General features: G+C 59.5%; 3 protein-coding genes and 1 non-coding gene across 9 annotated transcripts; 3 read left to right on the forward strand and 1 right to left on the reverse strand.

Annotated features, from left to right (window-relative positions):
- The first annotated feature begins 141 nt into the window (after window positions 1–141).
- On the forward strand, window positions 142–223 carry TRNAS-CGA (transfer RNA serine (anticodon CGA)). Its single transcript has one exon. It is a non-coding gene; the product is annotated as a tRNA-Ser (tRNA).
- A 1,165-nt stretch (window positions 224–1,388) lies between these two features.
- RNF41 (ring finger protein 41) lies at window positions 1,389–9,139 on the reverse strand. Of its 2 annotated transcripts, none has more exons than XM_015886904.3 (7): window positions 9,094–9,139; window positions 8,318–8,478; window positions 4,183–4,295; window positions 3,122–3,393; window positions 2,318–2,453; window positions 2,120–2,223; window positions 1,389–1,756 (listed from the first exon to the last, which is right to left on the reverse strand). In XM_015886904.3, exons 3-7 carry the CDS (start codon window positions 4,270–4,272, stop codon window positions 1,405–1,407), a joined length of 954 nt encoding a protein of 317 aa, XP_015742390.1. In that variant the 5' UTR covers window positions 4,273–4,295; window positions 8,318–8,478; window positions 9,094–9,139; the 3' UTR covers window positions 1,389–1,404. The 2 variants fall into 2 exon arrangements, with proteins under 2 accessions (XP_015742390.1, XP_085391788.1); XM_085535662.1 differs by having other exon boundaries at window positions 8,982–9,139.
- Window positions 9,140–9,298: 159 nt separating this feature from the next.
- On the forward strand, window positions 9,299–12,436 carry NABP2 (nucleic acid binding protein 2). 4 transcript variants are annotated; one of them, XM_085535665.1, is made up of 6 exons: window positions 9,299–9,519; window positions 9,804–9,899; window positions 10,002–10,140; window positions 11,454–11,525; window positions 11,625–11,700; window positions 11,967–12,436. In XM_085535665.1, the coding sequence occupies exons 2-6, from the start codon at window positions 9,821–9,823 to the stop codon at window positions 12,207–12,209; spliced, it is 609 nt and encodes a 202-aa protein (XP_085391791.1). In that variant the 5' UTR covers window positions 9,299–9,519; window positions 9,804–9,820; the 3' UTR covers window positions 12,210–12,436. The 4 variants fall into 4 exon arrangements, with proteins under 4 accessions (XP_085391791.1, XP_085391792.1, XP_085391790.1 ...); XM_085535666.1 differs by having other exon boundaries at window positions 9,299–9,502; XM_085535664.1 differs by having other exon boundaries at window positions 9,299–9,340.
- A 160-nt stretch (window positions 12,437–12,596) lies between these two features.
- SLC39A5 (solute carrier family 39 member 5) lies at window positions 12,597–17,309 on the forward strand. 2 transcript variants are annotated; one of them, XM_085535659.1, is made up of 12 exons: window positions 12,597–12,707; window positions 13,259–13,360; window positions 13,502–13,882; window positions 14,111–14,264; window positions 14,391–14,565; window positions 15,327–15,496; window positions 15,594–15,728; window positions 15,811–15,871; window positions 15,956–16,153; window positions 16,368–16,448; window positions 16,526–16,716; window positions 16,794–17,309. In XM_085535659.1, exons 2-12 carry the CDS (start codon window positions 13,350–13,352, stop codon window positions 16,932–16,934), a joined length of 1,698 nt encoding a protein of 565 aa, XP_085391785.1. In that variant the 5' UTR covers window positions 12,597–12,707; window positions 13,259–13,349; the 3' UTR covers window positions 16,935–17,309. The 2 variants fall into 2 exon arrangements, with proteins under 2 accessions (XP_085391785.1, XP_085391786.1); XM_085535660.1 differs by lacking the exon at window positions 12,597–12,707 and adding an exon at window positions 13,149–13,220 and having other exon boundaries at window positions 13,318–13,360.
- The last annotated feature ends 291 nt before the right edge of the window (window positions 17,310–17,600 follow it).

The following is a 17,600-nucleotide window of genomic DNA, read 5'->3' on the forward strand; positions in this document are numbered from 1 at the left end:
AGAACGGGGTGAGTGGGCACAGCGCCCCCTGCAGGCCGAATGCGGATGGATGAACACAGCGCCCCCTGGCGGCACGGAGGACCCGATGGATGGGGGCGGTGTGCCGGGTCTAGGCGGAGCGCGGATGAGGGAGGCGCTGAAGTCACGGTGGCCGAGTGGTTAAGGCGTTGGACTCGAAATCCAATGGGGTTTCCCCGCACAGGTTCGAATCCTGTCCGTGACGGAGCCTTACCTTTTAATGGGGGGGGGTCCCTTTTTAATGTGGGACGCTGTATAACACGGAGCAGTTCGGAAAGGCTCGGCCCCTTTTAGTATGACCCCCCCCCCCCGACCCCTCCTAGAGCAGCCACAGCTTCGCTACAGAAACCAGAACAGCCGTTTTTATTGATCGCTGAACGCCCCCCCCCCCCCCTCCCCCACCAACAGGGGGGGGGAGACCCGGAACCGCATCGTACAGACAGCGGAAAAAAGGGGGAAGGGGGGGGGGGAGGACCGTAAAAAAAACCAACGTAACGAATGAGAATAAATTAAAGTCCCATAGGGTGAATGGGGGGGGGGGGGGGGGGTAAGGGGGGGTATGAAGCCATTGGTGGCACTCCAAAATCAAAGGGGGGGGAGGTAAGAATGGAGGGGGGGGTAAGAATGGGGGGGGGGGGGGGGGAGGCTGAGTAGTACAAAATAATACAGAACCACGAGCACGAGTGGCTGCAGAGGAACAGCAGTGGGGCAGAGGGGGCTCCTACTGCCCCCCAGGGTGGTGCCAGACCCCCTCCCTGCTCCCCCCACCCCACCCCCTTATTGGCTCCCCCTGCCCATAAATGCCCAGCTCTGCCTATAGGGTTAAATGGGGAGAGGGAGGCCAGGCCTGGCCCCCAGGGACAGACACAGGCAGCATAGGGCAGAGAGCACAGAGAAGGGAGGCAGCCGGGGGGGCTGCAGGCACAGCGTGAGCATCCGTGGGGCTGGAAATCCATGGGGCTGGAAATCCATGGGGCTGGAAATCCATGGGGCTGGAAATCCATGGGGCTGGAAATCCATGGGGCTGGAAATCCATGGGGCTGGAAATCCATGGGGCTGGAAGTCCATGGGGCTGGAAGTCCATGGGGCTGGAAGTCCATGGGGCTGGAAGTCCATGGGGCAGCAGCCCAGCAGTACCCGGGGTGCAGCTGTGCCTCCTCTGCCCCCTCTGAAGACACCAAGTGGGGATACGGAGCTGCAGGGGGCAAATGGGGGGTGGGCTGGGGTGGATGCAGCGGTTATAAGGGGGACTTGGGGGGAAGGGGGGGGGGGACATGGAATCGTTTCATCCAGCTGTGAGCAGAGCCCGGCCATTGGCAGCATCCACCCCAGGCCTCGGTCCCAGCCCCCTCCTCAGCACAAAGCATCGCTTCTTCCAACGTCCATTTATATTTCCTCCACTCCGTGTGCAAAGATCATCACCAGCCCCGGCTCCAGCACCATGTCCTCACCCATGTGCTGGTTCTCACAGGCCATCACCACCACGGCCTGTTTGCCTGGGATCCGTTTGGCCACGTAATTCTCGTAGTAACGTCGGTTCATCTGACGTGTTTCCAACGTGGCCAGGCCTTGAGGCCAGTTCCTCTCGTGGGCGTTTTCAATCAGCTCGTTGATGATGGATGTGGGGCAGCCACTTTCCACCAGGGAGCGTTTAATCACGGCCTGCAGCACAGCATCCGGCGTGGAGATCATCCCACCCCATCGTGTCACACGGGCGGGTTGCAGGGAGTTCACCCACCTGGGGACAGACATGGGGGGGTGATTCAGTGCCCACCCAACACTTAAAGGAACACCAGCTCCTCACCCCCCTGTTCTAACCCACCTTTGTTAAGCAGAGCCCCCCCACTCCCTCCTAAAGAAGGAAAAGAAGCAGGTTCAGCTTCCTCCTGCCTTTCTAATGAGGAAGGAATGCAACAGCTTCCTGCCCCTGGACAGGACGCAGGTGGAGGAATCACAAAGGTCAGGATCCATTGTGCAACCCTCTCGTGTGCCACTCCCCAGCACAAACAGCCTCGTGCTTTGTGATAGCAAGGCACCACAAAGCATTTCCTTCTCCAACAGCTCCTCTCAAAGCTCTCTGCGTCCCCCCCCCAACACTCACTCCAAGATCTCGTTGTACTCGATGGTCTCCTCCAGGTTCTGCAGGTTGGGGTTGACGCTGCGGATAGCACGCATGTAGGCCTTCAGCAGCTGAATGTCACGTTTCTAGGAGGGGAAGAACACAAAGTGGGGTTGTGACAAGCAGCAGCACCATAGCAGGACATCCCAGCATCATTCTCATGCCCATTTGCCACCCTACCTGCTCTGCCAGCTGATGTTTGTGTTCTGCTGAGGTCTTCTCCAGCTCAGCGATCCTGGTCTGCTGCTGCTGCACCACTGACCTTAAATGCTTGATGCAGTTGTGGTTTGGCAGCTCGTCTTTGGGCATTTCCAAGCTGTGGAGCAACGTGAAAAGGTGGGGACCCCACGTTATGGAAAGCTGCACAGCACTTGGTTTAAGGTTATAAACTATTTCCAGAACAAAACCCAGTGTTGGTGGACTCAAGGAGATGGCCAGGAAGCACTGCAGCCCCAAAAAGGTTTAAGAGGGGAAGGCTATAAACCACCATGGGGTCTTTCCTCCCCCAAAGCAGACAGGGTTAGGCAGCCCACAGAGCTGACCCAGGAGATGTGATGGTGCCTGAGCCAGCAGTGCTGCCTGGCTGGGTGTTTACAGCACCTGAGTGGGCAGAGTATTGGCACTAACTGCACAGCTGCCAGGGCCAGAGCTGCCACCCGCTGCTCCTGGCTCTGGGTGACGTTCAGGAGGAAGCAGAGCTCGCACTGCAGCTCATCCCAGGCTGGAATGGCTTTAGGAAGATGTCTGAAGGCACCTGCTCTCAGCAGCTGACACCCAAAGCCCAGCAGCGAGCTGAAGGGCCACAGGTTGTGATACAAGCTGAAAAGGAAACAGCTCTAACACAAAACCCTTCTGCAGCACTGCAGCCTTCACAACCCTGCTGTGTGCCCCATAGCAAAGGGGTGTAGAGATCAGCCCCAGTGCCCCCATAGCCCTCACATAGAGCATAGAGGAGCCTGCAGCCCCCAAGTCATCCATGCTCACCCGCATCCCTGCTCGCAGGTCACTGGGCGCTTGGGGTTGTGCTCGCAGTCGTTGAGGTGAGACATCAGGTTGTCCAGTCGCACTACAGCCGTGCAGCCAAACACAGCATTGTCACAGGTGATCTGAAGCTTGGAAAGCATATTGCGCATAATGCGCGGCACGGGGCGGAGGTGGGCGACCGTCACCACGCTGCGGTCCACGGGGCAGGTTTGCTGCTGGGAGAACCACTGGGTGATGCAGGCATTGCAGAAGGCGTGTTCACAGTGAGGAGCCTGCAGGGAGAGGAGGGTTGAGTTACTTGGAGTTGGGGTGGCAAAGAGAAGCAGCTTTGGTGATCTGAGAGGTTGTTAAGTAAAGGAACTGATTGGCTCCATCCGATTTAAGTCTTGTTTCAGTTTCAAGTGAGGCTGGATTTGGGCATGAAGCTGCTCAGTGTGGCTACAGCTAAATGGTGGGGGAATATGGAACATGAAGAGCAGAGAATGGGCAGGACTCAGGCTGATACTAACCCCACTCAAGAAGCAGCATGTTGGCACCCTATGGGGGCTGCTAAAGCAAAGAGCCCAAGGATGTCTGCCAAACCCTGTGTGCCCCACAGAGCAGCGTAGGGCTGTGGGTCACCTGAGCTCTGTGCTGCACCTTTGGAGCTGGGTTGGGCTCCAGCATGAAGCCAAGCAGCAGCTCCACAGCAAGGAGGGTGCAGGGAAGCAGAGAGGGTGAGCTGAGCACAAAGCTGTGACCAAGGGACACGTTTTAACACAGCTCTTCCCACCTCTGCCTTGGGGGCATGGCCACAGTATGCAGCTACAAGGAGCTTTAGGGCTGGATGGAGTTAAGGGGAATAAAAGGATATGGAACCCCCCCCACACACACACCTTCATTCCTCCTTGCAGGACCCAGAACAACCCCAAATCCAGCACTTGAGCTCCTTCTCACTGCAGATTTCTACCACCAATGCTGCTTCCTTACCCACACAGCTGCCAGGAAAGCTGGGAACCCATTGATCTCACCTCACGTCCTGCTGCCCATCGCCTCCCCCCACTCTGCATCTGGAAACATACCTGAACCGGCTCCTCCAGGACCCCGCTGCAGATGGGGCATATAAGATCTTCATCAACATCCCCCTGAAAGCGTGTTACATCATACCCCATTGCTCATCACCGATGCCAGAACCCTGGGGACAGAAAAAGACACCAGGTCAAGAGCAGCAACATGCAGCTGTGGGGAGATACCCTGTGTGTGTGTGTGCACTGGGAGCTGCTCCTCCATCCTGCTCTCCCACACGTTGTTATGAATCCCGTTGCACTTCTCTTGCTTGCTGTTTTTCTTCCCTTTTCACACAGCCCTGCTCTGTTTGCAGGGTGGATGGAAAGGCAGCAGAGAGCACACAGGGATTGAAGGCAGCCCTGAAGGCTGGGGTGGGTTTTCAGGTGCTGTGCCCCCCCAGCACCGCTCACCAACACCTTCAGCTCCGTGCCAGGAGGCAGCACAAAGGGCTGCTTTGATGGAGGAGGGGTGGGGGAAGTCCCTGTGTTGGAGTTTGCAATGCAGATAACACCATGAGGATGTTGGGAGAACCCATCCCGAGCAGCTCACATCAGCTTCTCCCCTCACCTTTGGACAGGTGCTCGTCTCCTCAGCTGGGAAAGGGGCCCCTGTTTCCTTCTCACTTCTTTAGGAGCCGCTCATGCTGCAAATCCCAGCACCTCCAGCATATTTAGGTTGGGTTAGAGCCCACAGGAAGGGCAGACATGATGCACAGAGGGCACAGCAGCTCCTTTGGGGCACAGCACCAGCTTTGCCTTCATCACCATCCACCTCCAAACCTCTGATGTGCAGCACCACCCCTCCAACAAGCAGCAGGGAAAGGCCTGGCACCTGCTCAGCATTGAGAGGGGCAGAGGGCTGAACACAAGCCCTGCCACCCAGCCATGCCAGCTGCCAAACAGCACCAGAACCCCCCCTCCCAGAAGCAGCATGAGCCCAACAGCCTCAGGATTCCCCTCATGCCTCAGCCCAGCTGCTTTTCCTCCTGCCAGATATCATCTACAGGGCTTTGCAGCGAGGATTGCTCAGCTCCTATTGCAATAGAGGAGGGTTGAAAGCATCTGTGATGCCTGAGCTAAGAGCTGGAAACCCAATCTCCCCCTGGCACAGCCTGAGCTGCATGCAGGACACTAGATATACTCACACCTGATGGCCCTATGGAGGTATTGTGTGGCTGATAAGAGCCTCCTCAGCACCCACCCACCAAGGTGGAGGTCCTCATGGCTCCCCAGGAGGGGCTGCATCAGTGCCTGGCAGTTCACAGCTGGGACAGCTCGTAAAGAAACCTGTTCTGTGCTCTTAAGAATCTCTTCCTGATTTTTATCAGCTTCGTGAGCCAAAAGAAATACGATTAGAACCAGAAAGCAAAGGGGAGGAGGGGGAAAAGGGAGGAAAAACAACACGTGGATGCAAGAAGGGCTGTTCTGCAGCAGCTGGAGACCAGCACAGAGCCAGGACCACAGCGGTCCTCATGTGGGCTCACACTGTGTGTGTTCTGGGGCACTGTGTGCTCTGTGGCACCAGGCTTTGTTGTCACAGTTCCCTGCTGTGAGTCAATACAGAGCATCTCCTGGGGGCTGCAGGGTTCCGAGGCCGCCTTGTTGATGTTGCTGGAGGGCTTCCAAAGGGAAACAAATAGGACCTGGGGGTCTAAAGGAGTCACAGTTTGGCAGCAGATGGACCACAGCCCTCAGATGAGCACCCATGAAGTGGATTCTGTGCCTAGAAACCCATCTCAAGGCAGGAGGCAGACCCTCTGTGCTGGAGGTTCATAAAAGGAGCATTGAACCCAAGCACATGGCACAGCCCAGAGCAGCCTCATGTCCTTCTGCATGTCCTGTCTGCCCCACATTTGGGTCCTCCAGACCCACAGAGCCATGAGGGGCAGCCCCAGGACCTCACACAGCACAGCTCCGACCCACCCTTTGCATCACCCCGTGTTGTGTTTGCATTCAGTTTGCCAGCACACGGGGTGAGTCCGTGCGGTGCTGTGGCTTTCCCAGGAATTCCTGCATAGATCCGATGCCGGCCGCAACCAAATTGAAGCTTGATGGATTTATAGCACTAACGAGCATCTTGGTTCTCACTTCTTAATCCTTCACAGGGTTACCACCCACTTGAACATCACCGCTGAGCTCATGGCCTTGCTTTTAAACAATGGTCATTCATTCCTTCCCCAAACTGTGCTCAGAAATCCAATGGGTTGAGCATGTTCAGTGGGGGCCCATAGCCCCAAATCACTCTGTAATACCCCCCCTAAATCACTCTGTCACCCCCCAAAGTGTGGGTCCATAGCCCCAAATCACTCTGTTGTACCCCAAAATCACTGTCACCCCCCCAGAATCACTGTCACCCCCCCACAAAGGGCTTCCCTCAATGGAGATGCTGCTCCAAAGCCTTCAGCCCCTTAATGGAGATGCCACCAAGTGCCATACATGAAGTTTCAATGCCTGCTGCTTTGATTCAGGAGACCACGGGCAAAAAGCACAGCAAATAATGACTAACATTTAATTAAAAGGATTAAATGAGCACAAATCTAACAGCTCTTCCTATCGTGACTTTTCCATCTTGTCCGACCTCAATTCACATCCAAAGAGCAGCTCCTAAACCCCATGTGCCTCAGTTTCACACGGATGGATGCACAACCAGATAGAGATCTCAGCTGGAAGCTTTGCCCTTCTTGCTGCAGCTTATAGTGTCCCTTTCCCACCCTTCCTGCCCCTCTGGGAACCCAGGCATGAGCTGAGCATCAAGCTCTGAGCTCCAAGGGCTGCTCGAGCCCCATCCACCCAGCACAGCCTGCTCTCCAGCACCAACACTGAGCTCTGACACATTCTACAAACTCCAGAGTGCTGAGGAATGCAGCACAGCTCGCTGCCACAGCCCCCAGGGCCGGGCCAAAAGGGTTCCCTGGGAATGCCAAGGGCAGGAATGCAACCCTGCTGTGCTTACAGTGCTTACAGTGATGGGACTCCAAGCAGAATCCACACAACCACGCAGCTCTACCACACGTTCTATTTTCCAGCTTGTTCCTATGGTGCCAAGGAACCAAGAGACAGGAAGCCTAAAATGAAACCAAAGAGCTTCACGCCTTCGTTTGGATACACAGGGCTGTGTTTAGAGCTGCTCAACAACCCCATCCACGCAGCAGAACAACCAGGATCCCATCCAGCAAACAGCGGTTCCTGTTTTCCACCACCAGGAGCCCACACAGGCAGCGGTTGGCCCAGCACCAAGCCAACAGATCAGGGTAAAGCAGGAGGGATCCAAGCTGCCCAACTCCTCCACTTCCACCTCCAGCTCCTTGCAAAGCCCTGCTCAACTTACAGCAATCCCTGCCAGCTTTTGGGATGCTTTCCCTGCAGCTTTTGGTTAACAAAGAGCTTTTCCCCCCCCCACGGATCGAAGTGAATTTGGCTTTTTTGAGAGAGCACTGGAAATTCCAGCAGCTGCTTTTCTCATTCCGAAAGCACCGATTGAAAGCAGGGGATGCAGAAATCAAGCAGGGGCAGTTCTGCAATCCAGTTTGGCAGGACTTTGAAAGCGGCGACTCTGGGAAACTTAAGGAACATTTTGCTCTTTCCCCATAGATATGAATTCACAATGAAGGCTCTTTAACAGCATCAGACTTAAACTGGGTTCTTTGCTGTGCCCAGATCTCTACCTGGGCACTGAGATCTCCAAGCATCAGGGCAAGGGCTGAGCAGATGCCTATGAGTGACCCTTATAGGCATCCAGTTTGCACATGGATGGACACATGGAGCTTAGAAGATCCCCACGGTGCTCATCCACTATGTGCAGGGTCACCAACCAGCTGCCCAGAGCCACATCCAGCCTGGCCTCGAATACCTGCAGGGCTGGAGCATCCCCAGCCTCTTTAGGCAACCTGTTCTAATGCGTCACCACCCTCTGGGTGAAAAACATCCTCATAAATCCAACTTAAACCTGCTTTATCTCACTATAAAACCATCTCCCCCTTGTCCTATCACTGCCTAGCCTCATAAATAGCTAATATCCATCCTGTTTATTCACTCCCTTTAGGTAATAGATGGCCACAATGAGATCACCCCGCAGCCTTCTATTCTCCAAGTTAAACCAGCCCAACCTTCCCTTCTAATATTAGTAAATAAAAGCTTTGTGTTGCTTTACCTCCCGCAGCAGAATTCCTCCCTGGGCAGCGTTGAGGCAGCTCCGACTTGGACTCACTCTTTGCAGCCAGGTTCCCCCCCTGGCCCATCTTTTCCCCCTTTTCCTCCTCTTACAGCTCAACCATCTTCAAAGGGCCGGGAACCAACGGGGACCTGTGAGATCTGAATGGGAGATAAAGCAAGAAGGGTTAAAACACCGTGTAAAACCGAAACAGCCCCTTAGATAGAGTGGAAACCCAACCGGGCCCGGTGTGTTACCGGCTGCCACCCGGTGAAGCCTCAACGTTATGCAATCAGGTTAAAAATAGGCTCCTTTAAATGCCGGTTTCGATACAAATCCAGGCGTTGCTCGTAGATCCGTAAGGATACGGAACCGAACCGGGAACAGAACCGACAGAACCGAACTGGGAATGATGGAACCGGGCCGGGAACCGAACCGGGAGCGACGGAACCCAACCGGGAATGATGGAACCCAACCGGGAACCGAACCGGGAACGACGGAACCGAACCGGGAACGACGGAACCGAACCGGGAACGATGCCCCCCCCCCCCGGTGCCGGGCAGCCCTACCGGGTCCCTACGATCCCCCCCCCCCCCCCCGGTTCCCCGCGGCCTTTTGGGCCCTTTGTGCTGCCCCGTCTCCACCGTCAGCCCATAGGCCCCACCGGGCACCGGGAGCGGCCCCACGAGGCCGCAGGGCTCACACCGGGCCGGGTCTCAACGCCTGGAGCTCCGTGTTCCCCCCCCCCCACCCGCCGGTACCGGCCCCGCTCTCACCTCCTGCCCCCGCCCGGCCCCGCCGGAAGCTGCCTCCCCACCGCCTACCGGAAGCGGCGCTCTGGACGCTGAGGAGGCGGAACTCGATGGTCGCTCTCGGAATGAGAGTAGAGGCGCTAGTCCCGCCCACACGGCGTTGCTATTGGTTGAAGGCTTGGGATATTCGCAGCGCGCTGCACGCTGATTGGCTGCGAGAAGCGGCGGCGGGTCACTTCCGGGAATGCCCGCGGCGGCGGCGCTCCGGCAGGTCAGCGGGTGGGGGGGGGGGGCGCGCGGGGCGGCGGGGCGAGAGCGCCCCCTAGCGGTGGGGTGTGGGGGGGGGCGGAGTGGGTCCGGTACCGCCATAACCAGAACCGAACCCGGCCACAACAACTGACCCGGTCTCGGTTCACCCCGCCGTGTGATCCCGGTGCTGCCCCCAACCCGGTGCTCCACACCCCCCCCCCCCCCCCCAACACCGTCATGTTCCGGTCCCAATGTCCCCATCACGAACCCACACTCGGTTCCGCTCGGTGTCCCGGTCCCTGTGCCCCCCCCCCACCCCCATCCCGGTGCCCTCATAGCCCCCAACCACCCCCCATATCGTTATCCCTGTCCCCCTCCCCCAAACATCCCGTTGTCCCCCCATTGCCCCCCCCCCCCCCCATCCCTTATATCCCGGTACCGGTTCGGTTCCACCCCCCCCCCCATTAACAGCCCCATCCCCGCAGTGCCCCCCCCCGGCACCATGAGCACCGAGACCTTCGTGAAGGACATTAAACCGGGGCTCAAGAACCTCAACCTCATCTTCATCGTCCTGGAGACGGGTGGGTGCCCCCCTCCCCCCATTAAACCCCCCCCAAGAGACATAAGACCCCCCCTGGGACCCCTCCCAGCCTTAACCTTGTTCCCCCCCCCCCATATTAAAGGCCGGGTTACAAAGACAAAGGATGGACACGAGGTGAGGACGTGTAAAGTGGCCGATAAGACGGGCAGCATCAACATCTCGGTGTGGGACGACGTGGGGAACCTCATCCAGCCCGGGGACATCATCCGCCTCACCAAGGGGTACAGCACCCTATAGATGTAGGACCCCGTAAAGAGGGGAACCCACACCTATTGGGAGCCTTCATCTATAGGACCCCATCACTATGAGACCCTGCACCTATTGGTTCCCTTTATCTATAGGACCCCATAACTATGAGACCCTGAACCTATTGGGACCCTTCATCTATAGGACCCCATAACTATGAAACCCTGCACCCATTGGGACCCTTCATCTATAGGACCCCGTAACTATTAAACCCTATTGGGACCCTTTATCTATAGGACCCCATAACTATGAGACCCTGAACCTATTGGGACCCTTTATCTATAGGACCCCATAACTATGAGACCCTGAACCTATTGGGACCCTTTATCTATAGGACCCCATAACTATGAAACCCTATTGGGACCCTTTATCTATAGGACCCCATAACTATGAGACCATGAACCTATTGGTTCCCTTTATCTATAGGACCCCATAACTATGAGACCCTGCACCTATTGGGACCCTTCATCTATAGGACCCCGTAACTATGAAACCCTATTGGGACCATTTATCTATAGGACCCCATAACTATGAGACCCTGCACCCATTGGTTCCCTTCATCTATAGGATCCCGTAACTATGAAACCCTATTGGTTCCCTTTATCTATAGGACCCCATAACTATGAAACCCTATTGGGACCCTTTATCTATAGGACCCCATAACTATGAGACCCTGCACCCATTGGTTCCCTTTATCTATAGGACCCCATAACTATGAGACCCTGCACCTATTGGGACCCTATACCTGTAGGACCCCATAACTATGAGACCCTGAACCCATTGGTTCCCTTTATCTATAGGACCCCATAACTATGAGACCCTGAACCTATTGGGACCCTTCATCTATAGGACCACATAACTATGAGACCCTGAACCCATTGGTTCCCTTTATCTATAGGACCCCATAACTATGAGACCCTGAACCTATTGGGACCCTTCATCTATAGGACCCCATAACTGTGAGACCCTGCACCCACTGGTTCCCTTTATCTATAGGACCCCATAACTATGAAACCCTATTGGGACCCTTTATCTATAGGACCCCATGACTATGAGACCCTGCACCCATTGGTTCCCTTTATCTATAGGACCCCATAACTATGAGACCCTGAACCTATTGGGACCCTTCATCTATAGGACCCCGTAACTATGAAACCCTATTGGGACCCTTTATCTATAGGACCCCATAACTATGATACCCCACACCTATTGGAACCCTATACCTGTATGACCCTATAACTGTGGGATCCCCCCACCCCACTGACAGCCCCCATCCCTGCACCCACAGCTACGCCTCCGTCTTCAAGGGCTGCCTGACGCTGTACACGGGGCGCGGAGGGGACCTGCAGAAGATTGGCGAGTATGGAGGCTGGGGGGGGGGCTAATAGGGCCGGGGGGGGGTTAGGGGCATTGGGGTGGGGGGGTCAGGGTGGTCAGGGTCCCACCACCCCCCCTGCAGGTTCTGTATGGTGTACTCTGAGGTGCCCAACTTCAGTGAGCCCAACCCCGAATACGTGGCACAGCAGAGCAAAGGGGTGAGTGGGGTTCTGAGAGTGGGGGGGGGATAAAAGGAGGAGGGGGGGGTGGTTGGGGACATGTGGAGGGGATGGGGGAACAGCTGGGGGTGTTATTGGGGGGGGGGGGGGAATGAAATTCATGGGGGTTTTGGGGGTGGATGGGGATATCTGGGAGGAATGGGGGCTTTGTGGAGGGATTGGATGTGGAGGGGGGGGGCGATTTTTGTGCTGGGATGGATGATGTTGTGCCCCCACCCCTCCCCACTTCTGTCTGTCCCCCACAGACCCCAAATGAGAACACAACCACAGCCGCCCCACAGAGCACCCCAGCCCCCCCCCCAACCACAACCACAGCCCCCGACAGCCAGAATGGAAACGGGCTGAGCCCGGGGGGTCCCACACACCCCCCCAGCGCCCCCCCGCACCCACCCAGCGGCCGCATCACCCGCAGCCAACCTGGGCACCCCCCCGGCCCCCCCGGCCCCGTCAGCAACGGCAAAGAGACACGGAGAAGCAGCAAGAGATAACAGGTCCGGACTGCCCTGAGGGGGGGGGTCTCATTCCCCAGCCCTCCCCCCCCCATTCCACAACCTGGGGACACCCCCCCAATTCAGAGTCCTGCCCAGGAGGGGCTGAGCCACATGGCAGCCCTGGGATCCGGAGGGGGGTTCGGGGGGGGCACAGCCCCATATTCCCCAGCCACCCCCCACCCGCGGCCTTTTGGGGGTGTCAATAAAGGTGGAGCTCCCCCCCACTCCTCGCCTGCTCTGTTCCCACTGTCCTGGGTGGGGTGGGGGGCTGGGGGGGTCCGTGCCCCCTGCAGCCGTTGGACCCTCCCCTCGTGGCCCCTCCCGGGGTTGGGTTTGTACAGGTGACCCTTGCCCCCCCTCCTTCCCCCCCCCCCCCCCGGGTTGGGGCGCAGCAGACGGCTCGGCTGCAGCTTGGGGACGGGGGTGGTCAGCTCTGCTCCCCCCGACCCCCCCAGGCAGCACAGCGCAGCCCCCCCCCCCTCCCTTTGCCTCCAGGTGAGCACTGGGGGGGGGGGGGGGGGAATGCATTGGATTCCCACACAGGATGGAACTGGGACTAGTTGACCCCAGGGACCACGTGCCCAGTTATAGGGGGGGGGGTTGGTTCATTTTGGGGGGGCACATGGACCCTACACTTCAGTGGGGTGAGCAGGGGGGGGTTGTGCCACCCAGCCCCACTGCACTGACCCACCTGGAAGAGATGGGGGGGACCCTCATAGCACCTCACTGTGTCCCCCCCCCATCCCCTATTCCTGAACTGGGGCTCCTGGACCCAGAGGGGGGGGGGGCTGCTCCCTGCATCTATCGGGGGGGGGGGGCTGCGGTCATGGGGTGTTTTGGGGTGGGGGGCAGCCGGGTCCCCCCCCCCCAACCCCCGTTATCTCCTGGCGCTGTGAAACATTAACAGCCGACACAAAGGCTGTCCCGGTTGCAAAACCCCGTCAAGGACGAACGGCACCGCGTGTCCCCCCCCCCAGCACCGTCCCCACGGGGGGCTCAGCACCTCATGTATGTGTGTGTGTCCCCCCCCCCACCCCTCCCCAAAGCCCCGGAGCGGACGCGTGGCCCGTGGGTCGGGATCCTGACGCCCTCTATTGCTTCGCAGCCGTCCGACGGGACGGACGGACAGACGGACGGATGGCGGCGGGGTGCGTACGTGGGGGCAGCGGGGAAACTGAGGCACGGGGGGATCCAAAGCCAAAGGGGGGGAAGCTGAAGCATCGGGGGGGGGGCAGCGATTGTGGGCTCCCCGACGGCCCCACGCTGACACCGATCTCCCCCCCCCCCAGCTCGGGCATCGGGACCCCGCGCCCCCCCGGGCTTGTGCTGCTGTGTGCGGGGCTGCTGCCCCTGCTGGGGGTCGCGGGGGCTCGGGGGGAAGCGGAACCGTCGGTGCTGCCCGAAGACGCGGCGCAGGAGCACGGTTATTACCTGCAGCAGCTCTTCGGGATGTACGGAGCCAACGGGACGCTGCCGTCGGCGGGGTTAGCGAGGCTGCTGGGCAGCCTGGGGCTCGGCAGGGTGCAGGTTGTCCGCATCCAACACGAGGAGATGGGCCACGGCCACGTCAGTCACCTCGACCTCCTGGAAGTGCAGGAGGAACGACACCGGCACCGGCACCCGGCCTGGGAGCACGGCAGCGGGGAGGCTGCCAGGGACCGCCCCCCCAGGTGCCCCCCCGGGACCCCCTCCCCAGGTGCTCCCCCGGGTACCCCCCCAGGTACCCCCCCCTCAGACCCGTGTACCCACACCCCAGGTGCTCCATTCACACCCCTCCCTTGGCTCCTCCCTTTGATACCCCCCCCCCCAGGTCGAGGTAACCCCCCCCCCCCCCCGATGTCCCTCACACAGACACCCCCCCCATGCTCTTATCCTCACCCCAACTCCCACCCCCACAGCCCCGCACCCACCTGGACGGAGCCCCCCCACCCCAAGACCACTCCTGGGGGTCACAGTGCCCCCCACCCCCCTCGGATCGACCCCTCCAGCTTAGGGCTGCTGGGCCGCGTGCTGGGCTTGGACCACTCCGGATATGACCACGCACACGACTCCGTGAGTGGGGCTGGGGGCTGCGGAGCCCACATGGAGCCCCCCAAAGCCCTGAGCCCCCCCCCCAAGCCCTGAGCCCCCCCAAAGCCCTGAGCCCCCCCCCAGCCCTGAGCATCCCCCCACCCGCAGTGCCTCAATGTGACTCAGCTGCTGCTGAACTTCGGCTTGGATGCAGCCTCGCAGCTCACCCCGCAGCAGTTCACCCTGCTCTGCCCGGCGTTGCTTTATCAGATCGACAGCCGGGTCTGCATCCGACACCGAGACGAGGTGACACTGTCCCCAACAGGAGGGGCCCTGTGGCCAGGTAACCCCCACCCCGATCTACTTTGGGACCCCAGCCGTCCCATCCCTGAGTCACCCATCCCACAGTCCTTCCATCCCCATCCATGAGCATCCTTATCTATGATTCCTCAGTCCCATCCCCATCACCCCCCATTCCCAATCCCATGCCCCCCATCTCCCCATTCCTTCACCCCCATCCCATTCTCCTCCATCCCCCCATTCCCATCACATTCCCAATGTCCCCCTCCTCACCCCATCCCCACGCCCCCCATCTCCCCGTCCCTTCACCCCCATCCCATTCTCCTCCATCCCTCCATTCCCATCACATTCCCGGTCCCAATCTCCCCCCTTCTCCCCCCCACTCCCCCTCCTCACCCCATCCCTTCACCCCCATCCCATTCTCCTCCACCTCCCCGTTCCCATCACATCCCCTTTCCCAATCTCCCCCCTTCTCGCCCCCATCCCCACTCCCCCTTCTCACCCCATCCCTTCACCCCCATCCCATTCTCCTCCATCCCCCCATTCCCATCACATTCCCGGTCCCAATGTCCCCCTCCTCACCCCATCCCCACCCCCATCCCATTCTCCTCCATCCCCCTATTCCCATCACATTCCCAGTCCCAATCTCCCCCCTTCTCCCCCCCATCCCCACTCCCCCTCATCACCCCATCCCCACCCCCATCCCATTCTCCTCCACCCCCCATTCCCATCACATCCCCTGTCCCAATCTCCCCCCTTCTCCCCCCCATCCCCACTCCCCCTCCTCACCCCATCCCCTCGCAGCTCTGGGTTGGGCTCTGTTGGCCGTCGCCTTTATCAGCGTTCCATCGGCCGTGGCCGTGGCCGTGGTTCCTCTGCTGAGCCTGGGGCAGCTCCACTCTCTGCTCTCCTTCCTGGTGGCTCTGGCCGTGGGGACGCTCTGCGGGGACGCTCTGCTTCACCTCTGGCCCCACGTAGGTACCCCCATAAGGATGGGATGGGGAGGGACAGTGTATAACACAGCTCTGACCCCCCCTCACCATCACCCCCCTCCCCTTTAACTCCATGCAGGCGCAGGGGCAGCACCAGGAGCCGTCGGGGGTGCTGTGGGCGGTGCTGCAGGGTCTGTCTGTGCTGGGGGGCATCTACGGGTTGATGTTGGTGGAGCTGCTGCTGGGGACTCTGCGCCGCCTCCGTGTCACCACGGTGGGGAACCGCAAACACCGGGAGGGCGGGGGGGGCACCGCTGTGTCCCGCTGTGTCCAACACCTCTCTGCTCTCCTCCCAGCACCGGCCACACGGAGAGACCCCCGAGGAGGCCGAGGGGGTCCAGGTTACATTGCAAGGAGGTAAGACCCCCCTACGCCCCCCATAGAACCAGCACAAGCAGTGCAGACCCCATCACCCCATCTCACGCCCCTCTGCACCCACAGGCGCTGAGCTGCGTTGTCTGACGGCCCCGGAGGTGGAGATGGAACCTAAAGGCCCCCCCCACGGACCCCCCCATGGACACTCCCCCCACGGACACTCCCACGGCCCCGCGTTGCCCCCCAACCCCGCGGCCGCCGATCTGGTGTGGATGGTGGTGCTGGGGGACGGCATCCACAACCTGACCGACGGGTTGGCCATCGGTGGGCAACGGGGTGGGGGGGGATATGGGGGGTGATGGGGGGGCACGAGGGGATGCGGACACACTGGGGGGGGGGGGGGCGATGGGAGGTGCAGGGGTAGGGGGTGCAGAACACACAGGGATGGATGGATGGATGGGCACAAGGGGACAAGGGGGTCCCATCCCCATTCCCGACCCCGGGGGTCCCATCCCCATTCCCGATCCTCCTCCTGCAGGTGTTGCCTTCTCCCAGAGCCTCCCCAGCGGGCTGAGCACGGCGCTGGCTGTGCTGTGCCACGAGCTGCCCCACGAGCTGGGTAAGAGCCCCCCTCCCACCCTCAGACCCCCACCCCAAGACCCCCCCATGCCACCCCCACCGTCCTCTCCCTTGCAGGTGACCTGGCGGTGCTGCTGCGGTCGGACACAGCCCCCCGCACCCTCCTGCTGCTCAACCTGCTCTCAGCTCTTCTCTCCTGCGTGGGGGCGGCCGTGGGGGCGGCAGTGGGGCAGAAAGCGGCACATCTCACCCCATGGATCCTCACCGCCACCGCCGGCACTTTCCTCTACGTGGCTCTGGCTGACATGGTAAGGGCTGGTAGGGCTGTATGTGGGGGGGTGGGGGTCGTGTTGTGCCCCCCCACTGAGCCCCCGCTCTGCCCCAGCTCCCCGAGGTGCTGCGGGGTCCCGGTGGGGGCACGTGGGGCCGGTTTGTGCTGCAGAACGTTGGATTCCTGCTGGGCAGCGGCATCATGTTGGGCATCGCGTTGGCTGAAGGCCACGTCAGTGCGTGGCTGCAGCCATGAGGAGGAGACCCCCGGGTGCCCCCCAACCCTTATGGCCACAAAGACCCCCAAACCCCAGCCCTGGGTTTGGACTTTCTCCCCTCCTCGTGGGACCCCAAGATGAAACACAAGGAACCAACCTTGGGGGCTCCGTGGGTCGCAGCCATCAGACCCCAAACTCACATCCCTATAAGGGGTGGGGGACACAGCATTGAGCCCCCACCCCACCAGATCCAACAGCAAAAGGATCACATCCCTCTCCCTGGGTTAAGGACAACAGGAGAGGCGATAGAAGCAATAGCATTTTAATAAACATCATCGATTCAAAGCCACAATATGAATAACAGGACTTGGTCGCAGCTTACATTGTATAAAATAGATCAAGTCTGAATGCGGTTTTCTTTGCTTTTATGCCTTTTTTCACCCCCCCCCCCCCCTTGTTTGTTGTTGTTCCTTTATCCCCCCCCTCCCTTTTCTCCCTCCCCCCCCTCTCAAGAGGTGATGCTGGACTTTAAGTACATCAATGGGACTAAAGGAACTGCTCACAATGCTCAGCGTGGGGATGGGGCTGGGGGGGGCAGTGTGGGGCTCTTCCTACAGCTTTAGGGGGGGGGGCTTAGAAATGGGACTGGGTTGGAGCTCTTGGGATGGGGCAGCACTATGGGACATGGCTCACAGCGATGGCCC

Source organism: Coturnix japonica, unplaced genomic scaffold (assembly GCF_054131305.1).
Source record: "Coturnix japonica strain WE unplaced genomic scaffold, WE-NBRP24 Scf146, whole genome shotgun sequence".
Classification (NCBI taxonomy): domain Eukaryota; kingdom Metazoa; phylum Chordata; class Aves; order Galliformes; family Phasianidae; genus Coturnix; species Coturnix japonica.

What these genes read in the sequence shown, in the direction of transcription:
- SLC39A5 (XM_085535659.1), top strand. An exon ending in ATGACCACGCACACGACTCC is followed by an intron (nt 14,265 to 14,390) that starts GTGAGTGGGGCT and finishes CCCCACCCGCAG; the next exon opens with TGCCTCAATGTGACTCAGCT. An exon ending in AGGAGGGGCCCTGTGGCCAG is followed by an intron (nt 14,566 to 15,326) that starts GTAACCCCCACC and finishes ATCCCCTCGCAG; the next exon opens with CTCTGGGTTGGGCTCTGTTG.
- RNF41 (XM_015886904.3), bottom strand. Translation starts at nt 4,272, where the DNA reads ATGGGGTATGATGTAACACGCTTTCAGGGGGATGTTGATGAAGATCTT. An exon ending in ACCTGCGAGCAGGGATGCGG is followed by an intron (nt 2,454 to 3,121) that starts GTGAGCATGGAT and finishes GTTGCTCCACAG; the next exon opens with CTTGGAAATGCCCAAAGACG. An exon ending in GAGTACAACGAGATCTTGGA is followed by an intron (nt 1,757 to 2,119) that starts GTGAGTGTTGGG and finishes GTCTGTCCCCAG; the next exon opens with GTGGGTGAACTCCCTGCAAC.
- NABP2 (XM_085535665.1), top strand. Translation starts at nt 9,821, where the DNA reads ATGAGCACCGAGACCTTCGTGAAGGACATTAAACCGGGGCTCAAGAAC. An exon ending in CTTCATCGTCCTGGAGACGG is followed by an intron (nt 9,900 to 10,001) that starts GTGGGTGCCCCC and finishes CCCATATTAAAG; the next exon opens with GCCGGGTTACAAAGACAAAG. An exon ending in TGGCACAGCAGAGCAAAGGG is followed by an intron (nt 11,701 to 11,966) that starts GTGAGTGGGGTT and finishes TGTCCCCCACAG; the next exon opens with ACCCCAAATGAGAACACAAC.